The following is a 19,847-nucleotide window of genomic DNA, read 5'->3' on the forward strand; positions in this document are numbered from 1 at the left end:
GTGACTTTGCCATGGGTGTCCCTCCTTACAGTCCCGCCCTCTTTAATTCCAAACTGAGATGGCTGCTTTCAATCTTTTAATGATCACTAAAAACTGAGATCTTTCCATTAACTTTAAGAATAATGCTACTTTAGTTTGAAAAGAGAACACCACACTTTAAGGAGATTAATACGTGTGGGTAAGGCTAACTAAACATCGCAAAACCAGAAAAACGCAGGCCAAACTTCTGGGCTGTTCAACCACCACCACACTTATTCAGACCCATCACAGTAAATGGAAGCTCAAAAGGTGTCCTTGAGGGGCACCTGGGTGGCTGGCTCAGTCCGTTAAGCATCCGACTTTGGCTCAGGTTATGATCTCAAGATTTGTGAGTTCAAGCCCCGCGTCGGGCTCTGTGCTGACAACTTGGAGCCCGGAACCTGGTTCAGATTCTGTGTCTCCCTTTCTCTCTGTCCTTCCCCTCCTCATTCTGTCTCTCCCTCTCTCAAAAATAAACATTTACAAAAAAAAAAAAAAAAAAAAAAAGGTGTCCATGAAGTTAGCTAGCACCCAGTTTACCTGGCATCAAGAAAAAAAAAAAAAAGTTTCCCAACCCAAGTAGTAGCTCAGCCTGCTTTGTGGATGAAGGGATGCTCTGCTCAGATGGCAGTGCCCTATGCCCCCTGTACCACACCGGAAGGGGTCTGGTCAACCGGGACAAGGAGTTCCCATAGGAGAAGAGGGAATGGCTAGTGGTGCAGATACAAGTTGGCCACATCCTACATCTGTTCCTTCAAACAAAGGGTATAGAAGAACAGTAAGCACACAAGGAATAAACACCCACTATGCTGGGAAGGAATATGGAGAAACTGTCTATACTTTATAAACTCAGAAAATACTGCACTGAACTCCTTGGATCGCCAGCTGACTTTATTTCTTACAAGCCTCACTGCAAACGTTTTGCCTGGTTTTCTAATGGTATGAAATTTCACCGAAAACAGGACAACTTCAATTTTGACTTGGAAATGGCCCTTAGAGATCATCTCGTCCAATATCCTCCAGCATGAGATGATACAAAGGTCCAGAGAGGTTCGGCAACCAGCCCGGAATCACACAGGTTATCAACAAAAGGTTTAGTTCCCAAATTAAAGACTAGTTCATGGCTCTTCTCCATATACCACACCTCACCTCACGACCTCAGAAACAGGCTGGTGTGATGTGTAAAAACCATACAAAACTGTTAGCAGGGTTTCTTCCTTTATCAATCTCTGAGAAAATCATTGTAGAGTAAAAGGTAACTTAGTCTACAAGAGCAAGAAGGGGTCTTAGAGATTACACCGTCACATTCCTTATTTTATAAACAAAGAAACTGGGAGCCACGTGCCCAAACCACATGTGTGAACTGCCCGTGGAATAACTGGAATATGCTTCATTCTTCCTAATCTTTCTTTTTAAAAAGTTTTTAATGTTTATTCATTTTTGAGAGAGAGAGAGAGAGAGAGAGAGAGAGAGAGAGAGATAGCATGAGCGGGGGAGGGGCAGACTGAGAGAGAGACACAGAATCCGAAGCAGACTCCAGGCTCTGAGCTGTCAGCACAGAGCCTGACGTGGGGCTCAAACCTACAAACTATGAGCTGATGTCAGACGCCCAACCGACTGAACCACCCCAGGTACCCCATTCTTCCTAATCTTAACTTGAAATGATAAATGCTATCTTTCCAGTGAGATGTATGTAACAAAAATGTACGACAAGGGCTTAGAAAATGTTCACGGATCAGCTGAAGTTGGCATCATTCATTTGTTTTTAATACCTGGCATTCTCCTTCATTTTGGTAAAGGCATAGATGTAGAAACCCATCCTTCTAGAACAAATTGGCCCACCAATAATAAATAAGTTACCAGGTAGATTAAAAAACAGTAAAACTACGGAAAGAACCAAACATCTTAAAACTCAAAAAAGGCCTAACAACGACCACAAAAAGTGAGAAGTCGGGTTTTCGTTTTAGTTCAATGCAAGGGCTGTATGAAAACCCGGGACCCTAGCCTTTCCTCTGCCTGCAGGCACAGGCTAGCACGTTCATGCTTCTATCTGAGAGGGAACGTGTGGTTTCGCCAACAGAGAGACCTCTATAAACCTGCCTGCACAGAGCTCCAAACTAGTTCTCGATGCGATGTGTACAAGCAGCACTCTCACATGGCAAGTTATTTTCTTTTCCTTCGTTAACACTTTAGAGAGATACTAAGGATTTATTCTCCGGTGGCTCCTTGTTTGCTCTGTGATGAGATCTGTACTTTTGGAAAGCATGGCTTACTTGTACAAACGAACTTAGACTTCCCTGACTCTGACAGGGCAGAGGGAAGGGAGAAAGTGAGAAAAGAGGCAGAGAGCACATACTTTTTTTTATCTGATACCTGGGCCATCAAGGTTAGCAAGATACCTTTTTCAGACCTAAGGTAGAATTAAAATTCTGGCTTGAGAGCCAATTACACAGTTTTTGTAATTTTTTTAAAGTAAGTTCCAGGTCCAACGTGGGGCTTGAACTCACGACCCTGACCTCAAGAGTCACATGCTCTACCGACTGAGCCAGTTTGTTTTTAAACCAAAATTTGAGATAAAGCTGAAGCAATCCTTCTCTACGGGCTAAAACCCAACAATCTCTGTCAGAGTCTTACTTAAGGACAAAATGAACCATGTGTAAGCAGTAACTTCTTATGGTCTTTGATTAAACATACGCATGTGCATATATATAAACCCTTTAAGAGAACCCCAAGACACTTCCTTCCAGTTCTGACTAGAAGAAAACTTTGAGGTCAAGCAATTCAGGGATTTTTTTTTTTTTTTTTATGTTTGTTTATTTTTGAAAGAGAGAGAGAGACAAGGCGTGAGCAGGGGAGGGCAGGGAGAGAGGGAGACACAGAATCCGAAGCAGGCTCCACGCTCCCAGCTGTCAGCACAGAGCTCGACTTGGGGCTTGATCTAACCTGAGCCGAAGTCAGGTGCTTAACCGACTGAGCCACCCAGGCGCCCCTAATTCAGGGATCTTTAAGACATTTTTGACTGAGACCCCCCACTAAGAAGCCTATGTTAGATCACAACCCACCACACTCATATGTAAATACCATACATTAAAAAGAATTTTTCAGGAAACTGTGTGTACTTACCCTTACAAATGATTCTGCAACCACTTCAGGTGCACCCACCACCGTACTTCTAACTTTAGTTGGTGGCGGGAACGGACCCTCTCTGACCTGTGTCAGGTGGGCCTGATACCAAGTTCTCTCGAGCATTTGCCCAGACCAGGAGACCAACGTACAAAATATTTCGCCTACGCTGACAAACATCCTCAACCTCAGAAATGTTTTTCTTTTTCTTTTTTTTTTTTTTTTTAACATTTATTTATTTTTGAGACAGAGACAGAGCATGAACAGGGGAGGGTCAGAGAAAGAGGGAGACCCAGAATCTGAAACAGGCTCCAGGCTCTGAGCTGTCAGCACAGAGCCCGACGCGGGGCTCAAACCCACGGACTGTGAGATCATGACCTGAGCCGAAGTCGGACGCTTAACCGACTGAGCCACCCAGGCGCCCCAGAACTGTTTTTAACCAAGTATGATGATAAAAAGTCCCAATTCAAAAAAATACTAAAATGGTCAAAGCTTTCAGGCTTTAGTGGTCTTACACAATATGCTAAGTTTGGGAAGGGATTAGTAACAGGAAAAAACCGCACCTTTCACACATCACACAAATGAGCTGCCTGGGGAGTGAGCCTGCTCACAGGTGAAGACCACACCGTGGGTCTCTGTGCCTGGGCAGGAAGGACTGAGCACGGTCAGGACAGCTGGTGACATGGGGGTACATGGCCACCCCAGCCCATGCACAGAGATAAATTACAAGTAAGCACTTTGTGGACCAAAAAAGTGGTGCCGTCACTCACAAAAATAGGACTGTCATCGATTTATATCTTTTCACTCAAAGAGGACGTGGGACAGGGGCGCCTGGGTGGCTCATTCGGTTGAACATCCAACTCTTGATTTCGGCTCAGGTCATGATCTGATGGTTCGTGAGATCGAGCCCCGTGTCTCTCTCTCCCTCTCTCTCTGCCCCTCCCCAGCTCATGCACGTGCACTCTCTCAAAAAAAAAGGACAAAAAGACGATGTGGGACAGAATGCTGTGGAAGAGACACAAAACCTAGCCAAAGCACCTCTGCCATAACAAGGAGAGAGACAGCACTGCCGTGCTGCTCTCAGAAAGACGGTAAATACCTCACTCTTATCAGAGCCCTGAAAAACTTCCACCTGTTTGCACAAAATTAAAACTTACTCCTAACACACAAAACCAGGCTCTGGGCTCTGCAAGATCATTGCAACGTAAAAAGCTTCTCCGTGCAGTTACCCTGCAGCATTTCCGGACTGAATGTGGACGCTGTACTTACACGGTAAATTAGCCTCAAGCTCTGCAACCTCTGTGGAAACAAAGAGACCGTCGTTAACATCCATCAACTCTGCACAGAAAATCCCTGCTCTAACCTGGCAACTTCTTCCGGAACACCGCGGAACAAAACAGACCGAAGTAACTGAAATCTACACTTGGTCTACTGTTTAAGACTTCAAGCCGTGGAATCGCTTTCAAATACACAAAGGGACTTGCGGGATGCCGGCAGATATGGTCACAGGCCCTTGAAAACGTACTTGGTATAAATGAAAATACTTTAAAATTCACATAGAAATCCCCCATAGGTAAACGGTCACTGGGGTCTGTTTGAAAGTCTTGTTCCCCCACACAGAGGAACTGCTGCCCTTGGAACGTGATTTATATACGCACCTGTGTCTCTTCTGGTTCTTTCAGACCTGTCTTCCCATGCAGGCTTGCCCCGTGTGTGCTGGAACTTTTCCAGTGAGAGAAAACTCTGCCTCCTGCCAGGGTCTGCTATCTGTTAACATCTCGCGACTGCCCAAGGAGCGGGGCTCGGTGCCGCAGTCCCCGGCCCCTTCACTCAGCAGTGAAGCCCGGCGCCCCTCTGCCGGGACAAAGCTGCAGACACCCCACTCCTACTGCTAAGAGCAGAGCTCTCGGGATACCCGGAAATAAGCAGGCAGGCAAGTCATCGGTGCCTCAGACACAGCAGCGTGCTCTGGGGTCCTGGGGGCACAGAGGCCCCCACCCGCTGTGGAGACTAGAGGAAGGAGGTCTATGGGCCAGGCTTTCAAGAATAAGTAGAATTAAGTCCAGCAGAAGAGGAACGAAAAGGTTTGCCAAGGAGGTAAGTTAGTGATGGGCAAGAGCATGGAGCACAGACAAGCACAGGAAGGAGAAGGTGCGCAGGGCAGCCAGAGCAATGAGAAACCAGGAGGGCTCTGCGCACGGCCTGGAGTTCTCAACTTGAATCTGCAGAAACAGGGAGCAGAGGGTCATTTCTACCAAGTTTCCAAACTTTCCTCGAGAGGACAACTTCAGAAAGGGCAAAGCGGAGGTCTGGTGACCTATGACACGAGGCGGCCAGGGCCTAGCAAAGGCAGGGACAGTCAGAGAGCCTGAGGGCACAGGGTCTGCCCGCTGTGGGGGGTGGGGGGGGGGTCCGAGATGGCACCGAGAGCTGAGCTGCTGGGGAAGTCCTGGGAGGAAGAAGCTGCAATCTGGGCGCATGGCCAGGGCCAAAGAGACCCCGTGGTGACGCCACCTGGACCTCATGAGACTGACAAGGGAGGCTGGCGAAAAGAATGAAGCTCGGCAGAGAGCACAGAGTCACTCAGGACAAACAGGAGGAAAAGGAGGAGACACGTGGGGAACGTAAGTGATTCAAGAGACAGACTGGTCCCAGGGAAATGAGGCCCCAGTCGAGGCCACCGGATGCGGATCGGACCCCGCTGAGGGTCCTCGAAACGGCAGGAAGGCAGGTGGCAAGATGGAAACCAGATTCCAAAAAACTAAGAAGTAAATGGGGGGCCATAACACAGAAGCAGTGGGTAGGGCGATTCCTTCAAGTGAAGTGGAACGGTGGGCAGGGAAGGGACGGGGGTGCCATGACCTTGGGAAGCTGAACACGGAGCGCGTCAGCGGGAAGACGGGCAGGCAGACGGCTCCACTGAGGCCGAGGGCTGGAGGCCCACAGGCCTTTAGTATCAGCTACTTGAGAATCTGAATACAGACAGGCAGCCCGCTAAATGTGTGCACTCTGGGCTCCAGGTATCTGGAATGGGCATTCAGAAAAGTGGAGTGGGGCAGAGATGGGTGGAGTGAGGGAGCGGAAAGGTGCTCACGTGGTTCTACAGTGTTCTGTCCAGTGCCCTAGCCGGGGAGAGCGTCCTCACTCCTGAGAAAAGGAGCAGATCTCTTCAGCAGAGCCGGGCATGGAGAGAGGAGTGACAGTTCATTATCGTCTTGCTGTGATTGGAAAAGGAACAAGTTCTGTGGTGAGGTGCAGGCCTGGGCAGTCTGTTTTCCTGGCCACCTGGCGTCATGGCACATTTTACATTTAAAACCCAGTCACTTGATAAAACGTAAGGATAACCCTATGAACGTTCACTATTGTTTTCTTCTAATGAGCACGGTGAACTTTGGTTTCATCTTTCTGACTGGCCCGTTCTCACCGTCCTGGGGCCAGGGCACTCGCTAAAGAAAACCTCAAACCGCAAAGGCAGGCCGAGGCCAAACTGCTACCCGCTCCGAGGACACCGGTACCAGGCCCTCCGAGGCCCTCCCAGGGCCACACTCCGCTCTGGCGGCTCACACAGGGCATTTGTTTTATCAAAAAAGCATACATTTTAACAAATGAGTCATTCATGTTAATCACTTCAAAATAAATGTTACCTGGGGGCGCCTGGGTGGCTCAGTCGATTAAGGGCGTTAAGCGTCTGACTCTTGGATTTTGGCTCAGGTCATTATCTTACTGTTTATGAGATAGAGCTCACATTAGTGAGCACAGAGCCTGCTTAGGATTCTCCCTCTCTCCCTGCCCCTCTCCTGCTCACACATGCACACTCTCTCTCTCAAAATAAACATTTAAAAGAATACCTACAAAAAAATGTGTGTTCTTAAACTGTATTTACATATTTTATTACACTACCATTCAGCTTGTTGCTAAGAACTTACAAGAAACCGTCCTTGAGGGCCCTCGTCTTGAGAGACTGAGGCCGGAACTGGCTTTCCCCGGCAAGCCTATCCCGTCTAGTTGTGAAACTCTGGTAGTCCAGTGTGCCCAGAGGATCTGAGGAGGAGGGGGCCACAAAACAGAAGCAAAATGTCTAAGGCGGCTGTCTGGTGCCAAGGGTTGGGGAAGAGCGAGGTCAGGATGCAGGAGAACAGCAAGGCACTGACCAGGGGCACGGTGGTGACCGAACAACAGAAGCGGACCCCTGCACCACCACGATGGGGCGTCGGGGCCAGAGGCCTGTGTCCAGAGGAAGCCTTACTGTCGAACAGGAATCCTCCGGCCTGGCTGCATATAGATCACTTGGGGAGTTTTCTGCTGTTCTGCCCACTTGTCAAACAACAGCTCTGGTGAGGCACAATTTACAAGAAAACAGACCCACTCTAACTGTACGATTCAATAATTTTTAGTTAAAACCCGGAGCTGTGCATTCGTCACCATAACCTAGTACCTGCTCAGCCTTTACCACTCCTAGCCCTATGCGGACCCACTACACCAGGAGGTGTACGTGGGGCCCAGGCCTCTGAATGTTTTACCCTCCCCAGGTACAGGAAACCGCCACAGGCTACTCGGCCATGCTCAGATATTCGCACGCAGATGTTTACGCAGATGGATTTGATAACTTCACGTTGTAGTCTAGAATTTCAGCTCCAAAGACGAGCGTTACGCTTCCATTTCTAGGTTCGGTGTCACTCAGTCAAGGAAAGTGGACAAGGGCTGGGAGAGCCCCACCATGGTCAGGGCCGCTGCGAGGTTTTGGTCCAAGCGCAGGCAGGGAGCGCAATCTTGGGAGCACGACAATTTCAATCAAGATGCTCAGCATTTTAGCTCAGCCTAGTGCAGTAGATAAAATAAGCCACACACTCCCATGGAGCTGTCACAAATGACACAGTTCGTCTACACTTCAAATGATGGCAAATAAGAATTTATTAACATCAGTAGTTATACCTTAGAATCTACGTACAAGAAGTCTACGGCCAAAGAAATGAGCGAATTGCTTTACATGTTCGAGAGGCCTCTTAGCAAAGTGGTGGCCCTTCCCTGCATGACCTCACTGCCTGCAGGACACTACCCCTACCCGTAAAACAGCAAGACACTCAGCTATTTTTAACCTGCTGAAGTCTCGCCTGTTCCAAGATGCTAACCCCTCTACACCTTACTGGCCCTACCTTTCATCTTGCACAATTCCATGGCTGCACAACTTCCTTCTGAAAGCTTAGACTCTTCTCCTTTCTAACTAAAAAGCAAACCACAGAGCCCACTCGAAGCATGCCTGCACTGAAATATCAGATTACAAGATCCACCTGATAACCGCGGTGGCCCTCACCCGGCACATATCCGCCCCTTTCTGCCACAGGCTGCTCGCAGCACGGCGCTCTTATTGTTTCCACACTGCCTGCTACTCAAATCTGCACACTCTTCACGGCAGGGGCTGTACGGTGTGACCCAGCCCTGCAACCCTAGCACTCGGTCTCGGGCTTGACACACACACAGGTCGCTCGGGAAATGCTTAACAGATAAGCACACTTGCCGGAAAGCTGGCGGTGCTCCTGGTGCGCATGTCCCGAGAGTGAGAAGCCCTTCTCCTCATGCAGTTAGGGACCAATGCACTCCAAAGGTGCCGTGGAAGTGTGTTCCCCCTGAGTTCCTATGTTGAAGCCCTAACCCTGTCCCCATATGTGATGGCATTAGGAGGTGGGCCCTTCAGGAGGCGGTCAGAATTAGATGCGCTCATGAGGGTGGGGCCTTCACAATGGCATTAGCGCCCTTGGAAGAAGAGACACCAGGTGTCTGCGGGCCAGGAAGGGGGTCCTGACTGGAACCGAATCCGCCGATGCCTTGATTTTGGACTTCCCAGCCTTTGAGCCACGAGAAATAAATGTGTGTTGCTGAAACCACCCAATCTATAGTACTTGCTTACGGCAGCTTGAGCTAAGACAAAAGGTCAGTCGCAGACGCAGGTGGTTCTTGGCAAACGCCAGCTCCAAGCCCCACCAGGCAGGGCAGCTGGGCCGCCCCACCCAGTCACCCAGCTGGCGATGCAGCTACCTCCCAGAAGCCTTGATTACCTCCTTCGGCCTGAACCACTACCTCCGAGATTTCTTTGACCAGAACTTTCTCTCAGCTTCCCGCCTGTCTTCACGCACTGAGCACCCCTTCTGTGCTCTCAGCATCCACGCGCAGTGCCCTCATCTGGGAGACACCCGAACTAAGGGCATCAGCTCTCCCAGAGACGGCACCACCCGCACCCCGGCCTGAGGACCCCACGGACCCTCACCTCAGCCCTTCCGCTCCGTCTGGGGCCCTTCAGCAGCACACTGCGGAGTGTGGGCCCAGAGCACCCACGGTCCCTTTCACGCTCAGGGAGCGAGGCCGCAACCCTGAAAACCAGCACAGCTGCCGCGGCAGAGACTGGTATCGATGGGAATGGAGCCCAAGGCCCCCACCACCCCCACTCTCCACAGGAGTGGACAAGGGCGACTTGAAACCTCATCCGTCTTCCACAACCCTCCCCGCCCCCCCCTGGGCTACCGGGCCCACCCACGTGGGGCCACCAACCTAACCTTGCTGGGCAGCTTCAGTGGTATTCTTGGGGCCAGCTGCCTTAGCTCCATGTTAGCAGGACTCCTCCTTCTGGGCCACTGCTCTACTTCTTAAAATACATACTGTAGCGGGGCGCCTGGGTAGCTCAGTCGGTTAAGTGTCCGACTTCAGCTCAGGTCACGATCTCCACGGTCTGTAAGTTCGAGCCCCACGTCGGGCTCCGTGCTGACAGCTCGGAGCCTGGAGTCTGCTTCGGATTCTGTGTCTCCCTCTCTCTCTGTCCCTCCCCTCTCTCTCTCTCTCACTCAAAAATAAACATTAAATAAATAAATAACACATACATACATACCGTAGTTCTGCTGAGTACTCTGTCAACATGGCAAGCCCAACCCCGAGCCCACCCCCAGAGTCCTGGGCAGGGCCTGGCATGGCGACAGCAGCTCTGGAGAACAATGAATGGTTCTCTTTCCCCCACTCTTCCAGGAACTGCACTGGAACGGGCCTTCCTATCCCATCCCATGACCAGACTGCTCATGTGGACACAGCAGTTCACCTGAGGCCCCGCGTGGCACCCCGAGGACACATCTGCACCCTAGGCCCTGGGGAACACATGCAGGTGGGTGGCCAGGCCTCTCTGCTCCAGGCCTGGAGCGTGGACAGCCACACAGCACAGCCCCAGAAGCAGAAACCACCTGGGGTGCAGGGGCTGATACGGATAAAGGTGCACACATTCATTCTGTCTTGTTCCCCTAATTCCAGGACTGACCCTGAACTCAGCTCGGTCCAAGTCTCCACACAGAACAAGGACTCACAGAGGTGAAAGGTTCCTGCTGGCATGCCTGGAGCCTCTTGGGGTCTTCAGGGGTCACTAACAGGCTGGCACACAGCTGGACTAAAATGTTTGTTGAGTGAAAAAAGGAAAGAACACAAAGACACATATGATCCCATTGTACAAAAGGGGCTAAGCTTCTGCCGGATGAGACTCTAGCTCAGTGGCCCCATAAAGGTCCACCAGGAACTTAGTCCCACCTGCCCTGTGGCTAAAAACACTGGCCATGGTTCCCCAGTTCGGCCCAGACCTGCACAGATCTGACACGCCCTCCACAGTGTCCCCAGGTCCTAGGATTCAGGGCAGACAGCAGCTCCCAGTCTTAGCCTGGAAATACTCAATTGTTCTGCAGCCTCCAGGGGCTGCTGCTGCGGCTATAAGCATCACCCCAGTTCCAGCCTGGAGGACGTCCCTGACAGTTACCCATGAGATGCGGATGAAAAGGTGGTATGACCAAGGTGCCAGCACAGGAGAGGCCCCCCCTGGCCGGCTGCTCCCAGGCAGGCTTTGGTTTTTCCAGGGAGAGGGACTCTGGCCTCGAAGAGGCAAGAACAGGAACAGGAGCCTCAGCTGTGCAGCCACAACTGGCCCTGCCAACCTCTGCTCTCTCCCACCCGTCCGCTCCGCCCTACAGCCACCTGCACCAAGCCACATCCCAACCTCTGGGCGACAGGATTCACCCCCACCCAGGCCTCCCCCACCACACATGGCTGTCTGCACATGGCCTTCAGCTCTCAGTCCTTCTGGGAACTGGGTGGGCTGCACAGACCCCCCGACTCCGGGCCACAGCCCTCTCGGGGCAGCCCCCAGTGGACAACTGATCAACACAGAGCAGGAAGACCTGACCGTCTCGTCTGACTGGGGACAGCTCCGAAGGCTGCACCTGCCGAAGCAGGGGCTGTCTGGGGCCTTCCCCAAAGCTCCATTTCTTACTCTGCCTAAGCCTGCATCCTTCCTTTCCCTCCACAGGTATCAGTCCCAGCGACACTGCTTCCTAACGCTCCAGCTGACAAATTCTGCTTTCCCAGGAACCCAGCCTATGGCACCGACTCGCAGTACGCTTTTGTGTAACCTAACGATCCTCATGAGCAACAAACATTCTCACGTGAGTCCAAGTCACAGCCCAGGACGACAGTCTTACTGAACTCGGACGCCCGACTTCTCTCAAAGTTCCCAGAGGGGGCCTCCCCGGCCTCCCCTAATCACCCCCCGAGTGCCCCAAAATGCTACGGACTCCTGGACTCCACACACCACTTCCACCATCAGAAACCTGCAGAATGAAAACCTCTGCCCCACCCGGCCAAGTAAAGGAGTGCCCTAGGTGCAGACCAGGCGATCATGGACCATCAGAGCACCCTTTAGTACGCACTGGTTTTTCACAGCCCCCAGTCTCAGGTCAGGCCCACCCCTGCTCTCTACCCACCCTCCACCACAAGCCCAAACTGCTCACTCCTCAGCCAGCCCAGCTTGGGCCAACAGCCACCTAGGGCAGACAGAGGGCAGGCCACGTGAGGGGTGTTACTGAGCCCTGCTACCCACAACTACCCCAGAAACCTGATCATCACCAGTGTCGTAGGAGGATGGAAACAGGTGGCCTCATGACGTGGTTCTTTCTGCACCTCTCTCTGATGAGTCTCACAAGGTCAAGGACCTTAGCAGGGCCCTGCAAACCCCGTCAAAGACATCTGTCCTGGGAGGTGGAGCAGAATCCAGCTTTGTGGGCCTCAACGGGCCCCTCTGGGCTGCATTGGGTCCTAGAGCCATTTGCGAGCTGGCAGGTGAATCCCTGAGCAGGTGCAAGGTGTGCAGGAGCCCCCCGAATGCTCTTTTCAATGGACTTGCACTTCTGCTCATTCAGACCTTGCTTGCCGGGTCTGCTCCCCCAGCGCCTGCCCCACCCCAAAACGTGGGTCTGGCTCTCCTGCTGCAATAATACAGTTGTAATCTGGGCAAGTTTTTTAACCTCTCTGAGTCTCAGTTCCTCAGCGACAAAATGAACCACCCACCTGGCAAGGCTTAGCAAAAGGTAAACGACAACTGCCTTATAAAGTGTCCAACAGGGCGCCTGGGTGGCGCAGTCGGTTAAGCCTCCGACTTCAGCCAGGTCACGATCTCGCGGTCCGTGGGTTCGAGCCCCGCGTCAGGCTCTGGGCTGATGGCTCGGAGCCTGGAGCCTGTTTCCGATTCTGTGTCTCCCTCTGTCTCTGCCCCTCCCCCGTTCATGCTCTGTCTCTCTCTGTCCCAAAAATAAATAAAAAAATAAAAAACGTTGAAAAAAAAAAAAAAAAAAGTGTCCAACGGAGGGCCTGGCCCCATGTGCCCAGTGTACAAAAGCGGCTATGAACCACGACAAGGGATACGGTGAAGCAGCCGGGACAGTCTACTCGTGGCTTCCCACCTGCTCCTCCTCAGCTAACATCTGGGCCTTCCTCACTGTAACTCCCAGGCGCTAAAATACCCTCCACTTGAGGACAGCGTCAACACCGCTAACCCCTTCCTCGGTTTGCGTGGCTCCTGGCTTCCTCTGCAGATGGAACCCTCGAGCCAGCATCTTGGAAAGAGATTCAAGTCCTATCAGGCCCATCAGGTGAGGAGCCACGTCCCGCGTCCCACCTGACTCCCGCAGCGCCATCACAAATTCTGAATTCAATCTGACGGCATGGGTAGAGTATCAAAACGTAAAAAATGCTTTTTCCTCCATCGTTACCCCATCATCCATCTGGCCGGATAAACCCGAGCTAAGGCAAGGTGCAGGAAGAGTGAGGAGGAGGGCACTGCTGAAGACTCCCCGAACCTGACGCCTTCCTGGCCCCCACTCCCGCCCAAGGGCAGCGCTGATTCGCTTCTGAGAAGGACAACAGCGCGTTCACACATCCCAGCTGTCCTGACATTAGGTCCGTTTCAGGACACACGAATGCCAGTAACCTCACGGGGTCTGCCTGCTGCAGCATGAAAACAGGCAGTCCTAACTGTGTGGCCCTTCTTTGCTTCCTAGCTCGACACACTTAAATGCAAACACATGCCATAACGTAAAAAGTGCTGCAAATTCTAAGCTCTTAGGGCAGGAACTATTTCTTTTTTTTTTTAACATGTAATTTATTGTCAAACTGTTTATTTCCATACAACACCCAGTGCTCATCCCAAAAGGTGCCCTCCTCAATGCCCATTACCCGACCTCCCCTCCCTCCTACCCCCCATCAACCCTCAGTTTGTTATCAGCTTTTAAGAGTCTCTTATGCTTTGGCTCTCTCCCTCTCTAACCTCTTTTTTTTTCTTCCCCTCCCCCATGGACTTCTGCTAAGTTTCTCAGAATCCACATCTTCTGTAGTCTCACGACCCTGGGAAACTGTCTCTGCACCTGACAGCTGTTAAGTCTGTTCAATGACTGAATGCAAAAGTTCTGTACCAACACGGGCATATTCACAGACACGCACATTCATACACGTTACACAAACCCTTCTCCAAAGACGAGAGTTCCAGGCCACTGTTATTAACTCTGTGAAGAGAACTACTTGGTACAAGGCTCTCCTCAGGCTGTGACTTGAATAAAGTACAGAAGGATGCTGGGAGATTACTGAATCCCACTCCCTCCCTGTACAGACCAGAAACTGGTGCCGGGGTGTGGGAGAGGGACCCTGGAGCTTCTTGTGACTGAGCACAAGAAAGGAAGGGACTCCCCGGCCCCACGCACACCAGCCAGACAGACGGCACCGGGACCAGTCCTGGGCCTGCTGGCCCCCCAGCACCGACATCCTTCCGCTAGCATCCCGGCAGCCCCTGCAGAGCACCACCCAAGTGCGCGAGACACGCCGTGCTTTCTTGCCGTCGGCGTTCCTGCAGTGTGCGCCCAGTACAAAGTCCTTGGAAGTGACAAGCAAGCACATCCTTCAACACTTTCAAGTAAGTATTTCTATTCAGCAACAGGCCACCTCGCATCCCAGAAGAGCCTCCAGTCAGACTTCATTTTGTTACAGGATAGAAAACAGCTCACATGGATGACATCACCTTTAACAAGCAGCCTGTCTCTCACAGACACCCTCCGAGTGGAGTCGGAGGCCGTGGCTGACGTCCGGGACCCTTTGAGACCGTCATCCCGCTTCAGTTTGCTCGCAAGCGTCAGCATTACTGCCACCTTTCCCCTGAAAGACAGACCGAGGGCAGGGTTAAGGACACATCTCTAGACAAAGACTGGAAACCGAAGACAATAAAATAAGGTGGCTAACAGTTTCCTAGAACTTCGTTACAGAAAAACTCAGTATGTGAGGTGCGCTCCTTAGACTGGATTCCTACATAATCAATTTGGGAAATCTCTATGCTATCCTGTATAAGTCTGATTTTTTAAAGCGTTAATGAAAATTTTAAAGAGAGAGCCATGGGAAACCTAAGCGGCTCAGCTGGTTGAGCGTCCGACTCTTGATTTCAGCTCAGGTCACGATCTCATGGTTTATGAGTTCGAGCCCCAAATCAAGCTCTGTGCCGACAGCTCCGAGCCTGCTTGGGATTCTCTCTTCCTCTCTCTCTGCCCCTCTCCTGCTCTCTCTCTCAAAATACATAACCTTAAAAAAAAAAAAAAAGAACTTAAAAAGGAAGAGCCACGCATTTAACATTCGCTGGACACCAGGCCCTGGGACGTACTGGTAACAGGGCTCCCCCTGAGCTGGTGGTCGAGCAGAGCCTCCACCAACGGGTTCCACGTGGGTTCACCACTACCCACCGGTTAAGTGTGCCCTTCCCCGCTGCACGGCCCGTGCACCTGTGGTGAGGTCCCACAGTGCCTGGCCCACTGCAGACTTGCGGGGAGCATCAGCCCTGATGAGGGAGACACGCAACACTTTGTTTTCCTTCTTCCTTTAACAAAGGCGGGGCTGGAACCTTAAGAACCATCTCTGCACTTACTTATGTTGCGTCTTATTTACATTTTTTTAGGCAGTATCAACATGGATATTAAGTTATAATTAATGCACCAAACTGGATTCTCTTCACTGGCTGCTTCCAGCTCATCTGTGTTTCAGGCACCCCCACTGAAAGCTCACTGGGAAGGACAATAAAGATCAAACGCAAAAATTGGTCACCAGCCCAATATTTCCATAATTTCCTTTGTTACTTTAATATTATTTCCCTTCAATACCACTCTGATTGTTTTCAAAAGAAAATGACCTAAAGCTTCCAAATGAAAAACTTGACCCAAACACAAAACTTTTAGTTTGACGCCAAGCTATTGAATGCCAAAATAAGAATCCCCCGTCCATTGGTATTTGTAACCATTAAAAAAAAATTTTTTTTTAATGTTTATTTATTTTTGAGACAATACGAGAGACAGAGTGCAAGCAGCGGAGGGGCAGACAGAGGGAGATACAGAATCCGAAGTGGGCTCCAGGCTCTGAGCTGTCAGCCCAGAACCCGACACAGGGATGGAAGTCACGAACCGTGAGATCATGACCTGAGCCGAAAGTCAGACGCTTAACCGACTGAGCCACTCAGGCGCCCCTAGTTGTAACCATTTTTAACCCAGGTTCCTAACATAGCTTTTCACACCATCTTCTGTGTACCTCCCCCTCCTCCAAAGACTGGTGGATTTTATTTCCCATTATTTGTACCATAAAAAAAAAAAAAATACTGAATAAGACCTTCTGCATTGTATGTGACCTACACATAAACACACACCTAACCCCTTTAAGAACCATTGGTCTAAATGCTTCAAAAGATGGTTCTATTACACACAGCGGTCACAAGCTCCTAACATTTCAAATCTGGAAAGGATTTCTCCCTCCAACCCCCACTTCCCACTCTTTTTTACTGATGTGGATCCTGTGACAACGGGGGCCCAGGAACGGCCTAGTCTGGGGCCACTCAGCTGCTAGGAGCAGTCACCGAAGAAACGTTAGTTTCCCTCTTGGAGACGATGAGCACATTTCGGTCTTGAGTGTGGTGACGGCTTCAGGGCTGGACGTGTACGTCAAGACTGATCTAACTGCGTACTTTAAACATGTGCAGTTTCACATACTTCAATCACACCTCAATAAAGCTGACACGAACGCGAAAAGATACCAACGCTGGTTTCTGCACTGCCACCTGACCACGCCATCCCCGCAGGTGAACCTACACAGCAGCCTGGACCATAACCACCAAATGCACATCTTCTCGGCTTTACCCAGGGCAGGGAGGTATCCGTTCAGGAACCTCACAAGGAGGTGCCTGGCAGTGGGACAGAGTCAGAAACACCCATGGGGGCTCCCGCCTGCAGCACCACCCACAGCTGGGCTCTCTTGCTCAGTCCCTACCTGGCATGATCTGGTCGGGAATCCCTTCGGCAGATGTGGATCACAAAACAGCGTTTGCCTCCCCCGCCAAGCCCCACGCCACACACCCAGCCTCGAGCACATCAGTCCTGCCACATGGTCAGGGTTGCTGCAGACAAGACATGCACCTTCACAAAGTCTGTTCGGCTTGTACCCTCTAGCTGACCGTGCCAGTACAAACACGGCAACAGTGAAACAAGAGCCCGGCGTGCGTGGAGACAGTTCTAGTCCTAGGAAAGTCATAACAAAGAGTCCGGAGGAGCAAGTGCCAGGGCAGGGCACACGCCTGGTCCACACCCAGCTCCCTGGGACCTGCGCCGAAGGAGCCGCTCAGAGGGTCCTGGCAAGACTCGTTGACAAAGAAAGGCTCTCATCACAACACTGTTCCGTGTCACTGCTCCCGAGGATTCGGCTTCTTTTATAAGCCTACCACCCCACACCGAAGTGGGCAGAATACGCCCCGAACTCAACCCCACCCGGAGTCGGATTCCTGGCTTCTTCAACAAATTTGTGGCCCTTAATAAATACAGTGGGCACTGACCGCAAGGGATAAAGACAATGACACTCGTGTTTTGTTGTCCCTCGAAGGGAAGACTAAACTTACTTTCCTAGCATTCTAAGAAACCCAAGTGTATAATGACCACCTATCTCTCCATCTGTATCATTATCACAGGCCACTTTGCGGATAAACCTAAGGCCTAATTTGGAACGTTTCCATAGCTGTTAATTCTCCACAAAGAGACTGGAACAAAAAGAATTATTCAAACTGTCAAGAAGTTTGCTGAACACCTGCCGTTGCTTCCGAATCCTCTTTGCCTTCTGTAATATGCTTCACCCACGGGAGACCCGGCTTAAAACTGGACGGTCCCTTTGCCGCAAGTTCCGCCCCGTTAAGGCAGCGCTTTTGGGGACAGATCAGCCGTTTCGAGTGGCGTCCACGGTCTCTAAATGCCACAAGTCCCAGCTGGCCCATTCAAGTTTCTCCTCTGGGTGGGAGTTGCTCTGACTGTTCAAAAAAGATTCTGGCATGCTATTTACTAGTCTCATCGTCAACGTTTACTCGGCACTCCTGCCCACGGCCGCAGGGTCAGGCCATGCCACCTGTGCAGGGACACCAGGGGCCAGTCAGCTCACGGGGTGAGGAACTCATTTACAATCCTTCCTGCTGTGGAAAAGCCCCAATCTTAGAGTAAAAGGTAGAACTGCAGGTCACTAGGGGACAACCAACTTCTCTAACCACAGTGGCCCAAGTCAGGGCACAAAAAAGTCCACGGACTCCCCTCCTCCTTCAGAATGCCGGGGGGGGGGGGGGGGCCGAAACCCCACCTGGGAGGGGAGTCCCCCTGCTTGGCTGACAGACCTTGGGAGCCCAACCCTTTATTTTCATCCGCAAACCCGCCCCCTCCTGCACTGCCTACTACCCGAAGGGCAAGTAAATCCGGGTGGGGGTCCTCCAGCCGCACACCCCCACTCTGCTGTCCCCCACCACTCACCCTCATCCCCGTACCCAGCCAGAAATCCTCTGGCAAGCCGGCCTCCAACCCCTGCTCCTCAACAACACCTTGCCCGTTTCTGGAAGCTTCTGTTCAATCTGGTGCTGTCCAGGTCTGGAGTGCCCTCCGTCCCTTCCCACCTAATCCTACTCCTTCCTCAGGACAGCAGATTCCGACATCTCCTCCAGGAAACCTCCGGCCACTCCCGATCCTTCCAGTCCCAGCTCCGGGGCTGGAGGGAATGCAGAGAGGGCAGGGCCCAGATCTCTCCTGTGACAGATGAGGAAACTGAGCCCAGGGCGCGGAGGGCCACACCCAAGATTACACACCAGCGGAACCAGGTCTGGCATCCGAGACCCAGTGGTCCAGATGGTTCCAAGACGCCCTCCCCCTCGGCGCCCCCCTCGGTGCGGACGAACCCCTCCACCCAGCCGCCGCCGCCCCCACCGCGGGGCAGCTGCAGGCAGGCGGGCGAGGCGGGAGTCCCGCTCCTCACCCCCGCCGCTCTCCAGGCCCGGCCTGACTCGCGAGGCGGGGAGGAGCCGGGCGGCCTGCGTCCGGGTCCCGCTTCCCCCGGCCACGGCGGGCTGGTGACCTTGGGCTCCGTTGCCTTCTGGACAATGCGGCCGGCAGCTCCCCGGCGACGGCGGGCGCGAGCGAGGCCGTGAGAGCGCCGGCACAAGCAGGGGCTCGCTGCGGGCTGCCCCTCGAGCCCGGCGGCGGCCGGCGCCCCGGCCTTTCCCGGCCAGGCCGCCCGGCCCCGCGTCCCCGGCCCCCGGCCGTGAGGAGCGCGCGGCCTGAGGCGGCCCCGGCGCCGCCCGCCCGCCCGCCAGCCCGCCTGCGGCACCGGCGTCGCCTGGAGGCCCGCGGCCGCCCCTCGCCCGCCGCGGGGCCGCGCGCTCCTCACCTGGGCACCCCGAGACAGGCGAGGCGGGCCCGGCACCCAACACCATGCCCGGCCGGCCGGCGGCGGCGGCAGCGGCGGCGGCAGCGGCGAGACGCGGCCCCTCTCAGCCGCACCGGCTCGAGGCGGCGGGACCGGAAGTGGCGGGGCGGGGACTCGGCCGCTCTCGCCCGCGGCGGCCGCGACTGCAGCGGGCGCTTTAAAAAAAAAAATTCAAAGCCCCGAAGAACTTTATTTGGAGCCTGACAAGCGAACAGTGGCGTGCGCCCGCCGGGGCTGGGCTCGGCGACTAGCCGCCCGGGCCTCGCTCATTGGCCGAGAGTGCGTCCGGGGGCGGGCGTGAACTCGCCGCCTCTGCTGATTGGACACTAGCGGCCAGGGGCGGGGTTCCCCGGGCAGTTCCGGGAGCCTGCGCACCCGAATGTCCGGGGCTCGGAGCTGCAGTTCCTATTTCCATTGATTTCGTCGTGTGCCGCGCCTTGACCTGCGGCCCAGGGGTGCTGGGCGCTGCCTGCGCTGGGGGAGTGGCTGGGCCCCAGCTGACCGCCTCGGTGGTTGGGGCGCTCGCTGTGTACCCGGCACAGTGCCCAGGGTGCAAAGGACCGGCCGCCCCAGAGCCTGAGGAGGGGGGGTGGGGGGGAAAGCGGTCGGAC

The 19,847-nt window shown here is 53.0% G+C and overlaps 1 protein-coding gene across 7 annotated transcripts in view; it reads right to left on the minus strand.

Moving 5' to 3' along the window:
- UBE2F (ubiquitin conjugating enzyme E2 F (putative)) overlaps positions 1-19,454 on the minus strand; it is a 54,044-nt gene extending 34,590 nt beyond the window's left edge. Inside the window, exons 1-3 of one of the 7 annotated variants that reach the window (XR_009253689.1) lie at positions 19,198-19,396; positions 14,504-14,637; positions 4,411-4,440 (exon numbers count right to left, since the gene is read on the minus strand). Coding sequence is in view for 6 of the 7 variants with exons in the window: in XM_058699681.1 (XP_058555664.1) it covers positions 4,411-4,440; positions 14,504-14,621 (148 nt within the window). In the remaining variant the exon portion in view is untranslated. Of the gene's footprint in view, positions 1-4,410; positions 4,441-14,503; positions 14,638-18,786; positions 18,877-19,197 lie in introns of those variants that run through there. The other 6 variants (XM_058699681.1, XM_058699690.1, XM_058699695.1 and 3 more) reach the window with 6 other exon arrangements.
- Between the last annotated feature and the right edge of the window lie 393 nt (positions 19,455-19,847).

This window comes from Neofelis nebulosa, chromosome 2, assembly GCF_028018385.1.
Source record: "Neofelis nebulosa isolate mNeoNeb1 chromosome 2, mNeoNeb1.pri, whole genome shotgun sequence".
In the NCBI taxonomy this organism is placed as follows: domain Eukaryota; kingdom Metazoa; phylum Chordata; class Mammalia; order Carnivora; family Felidae; genus Neofelis; species Neofelis nebulosa.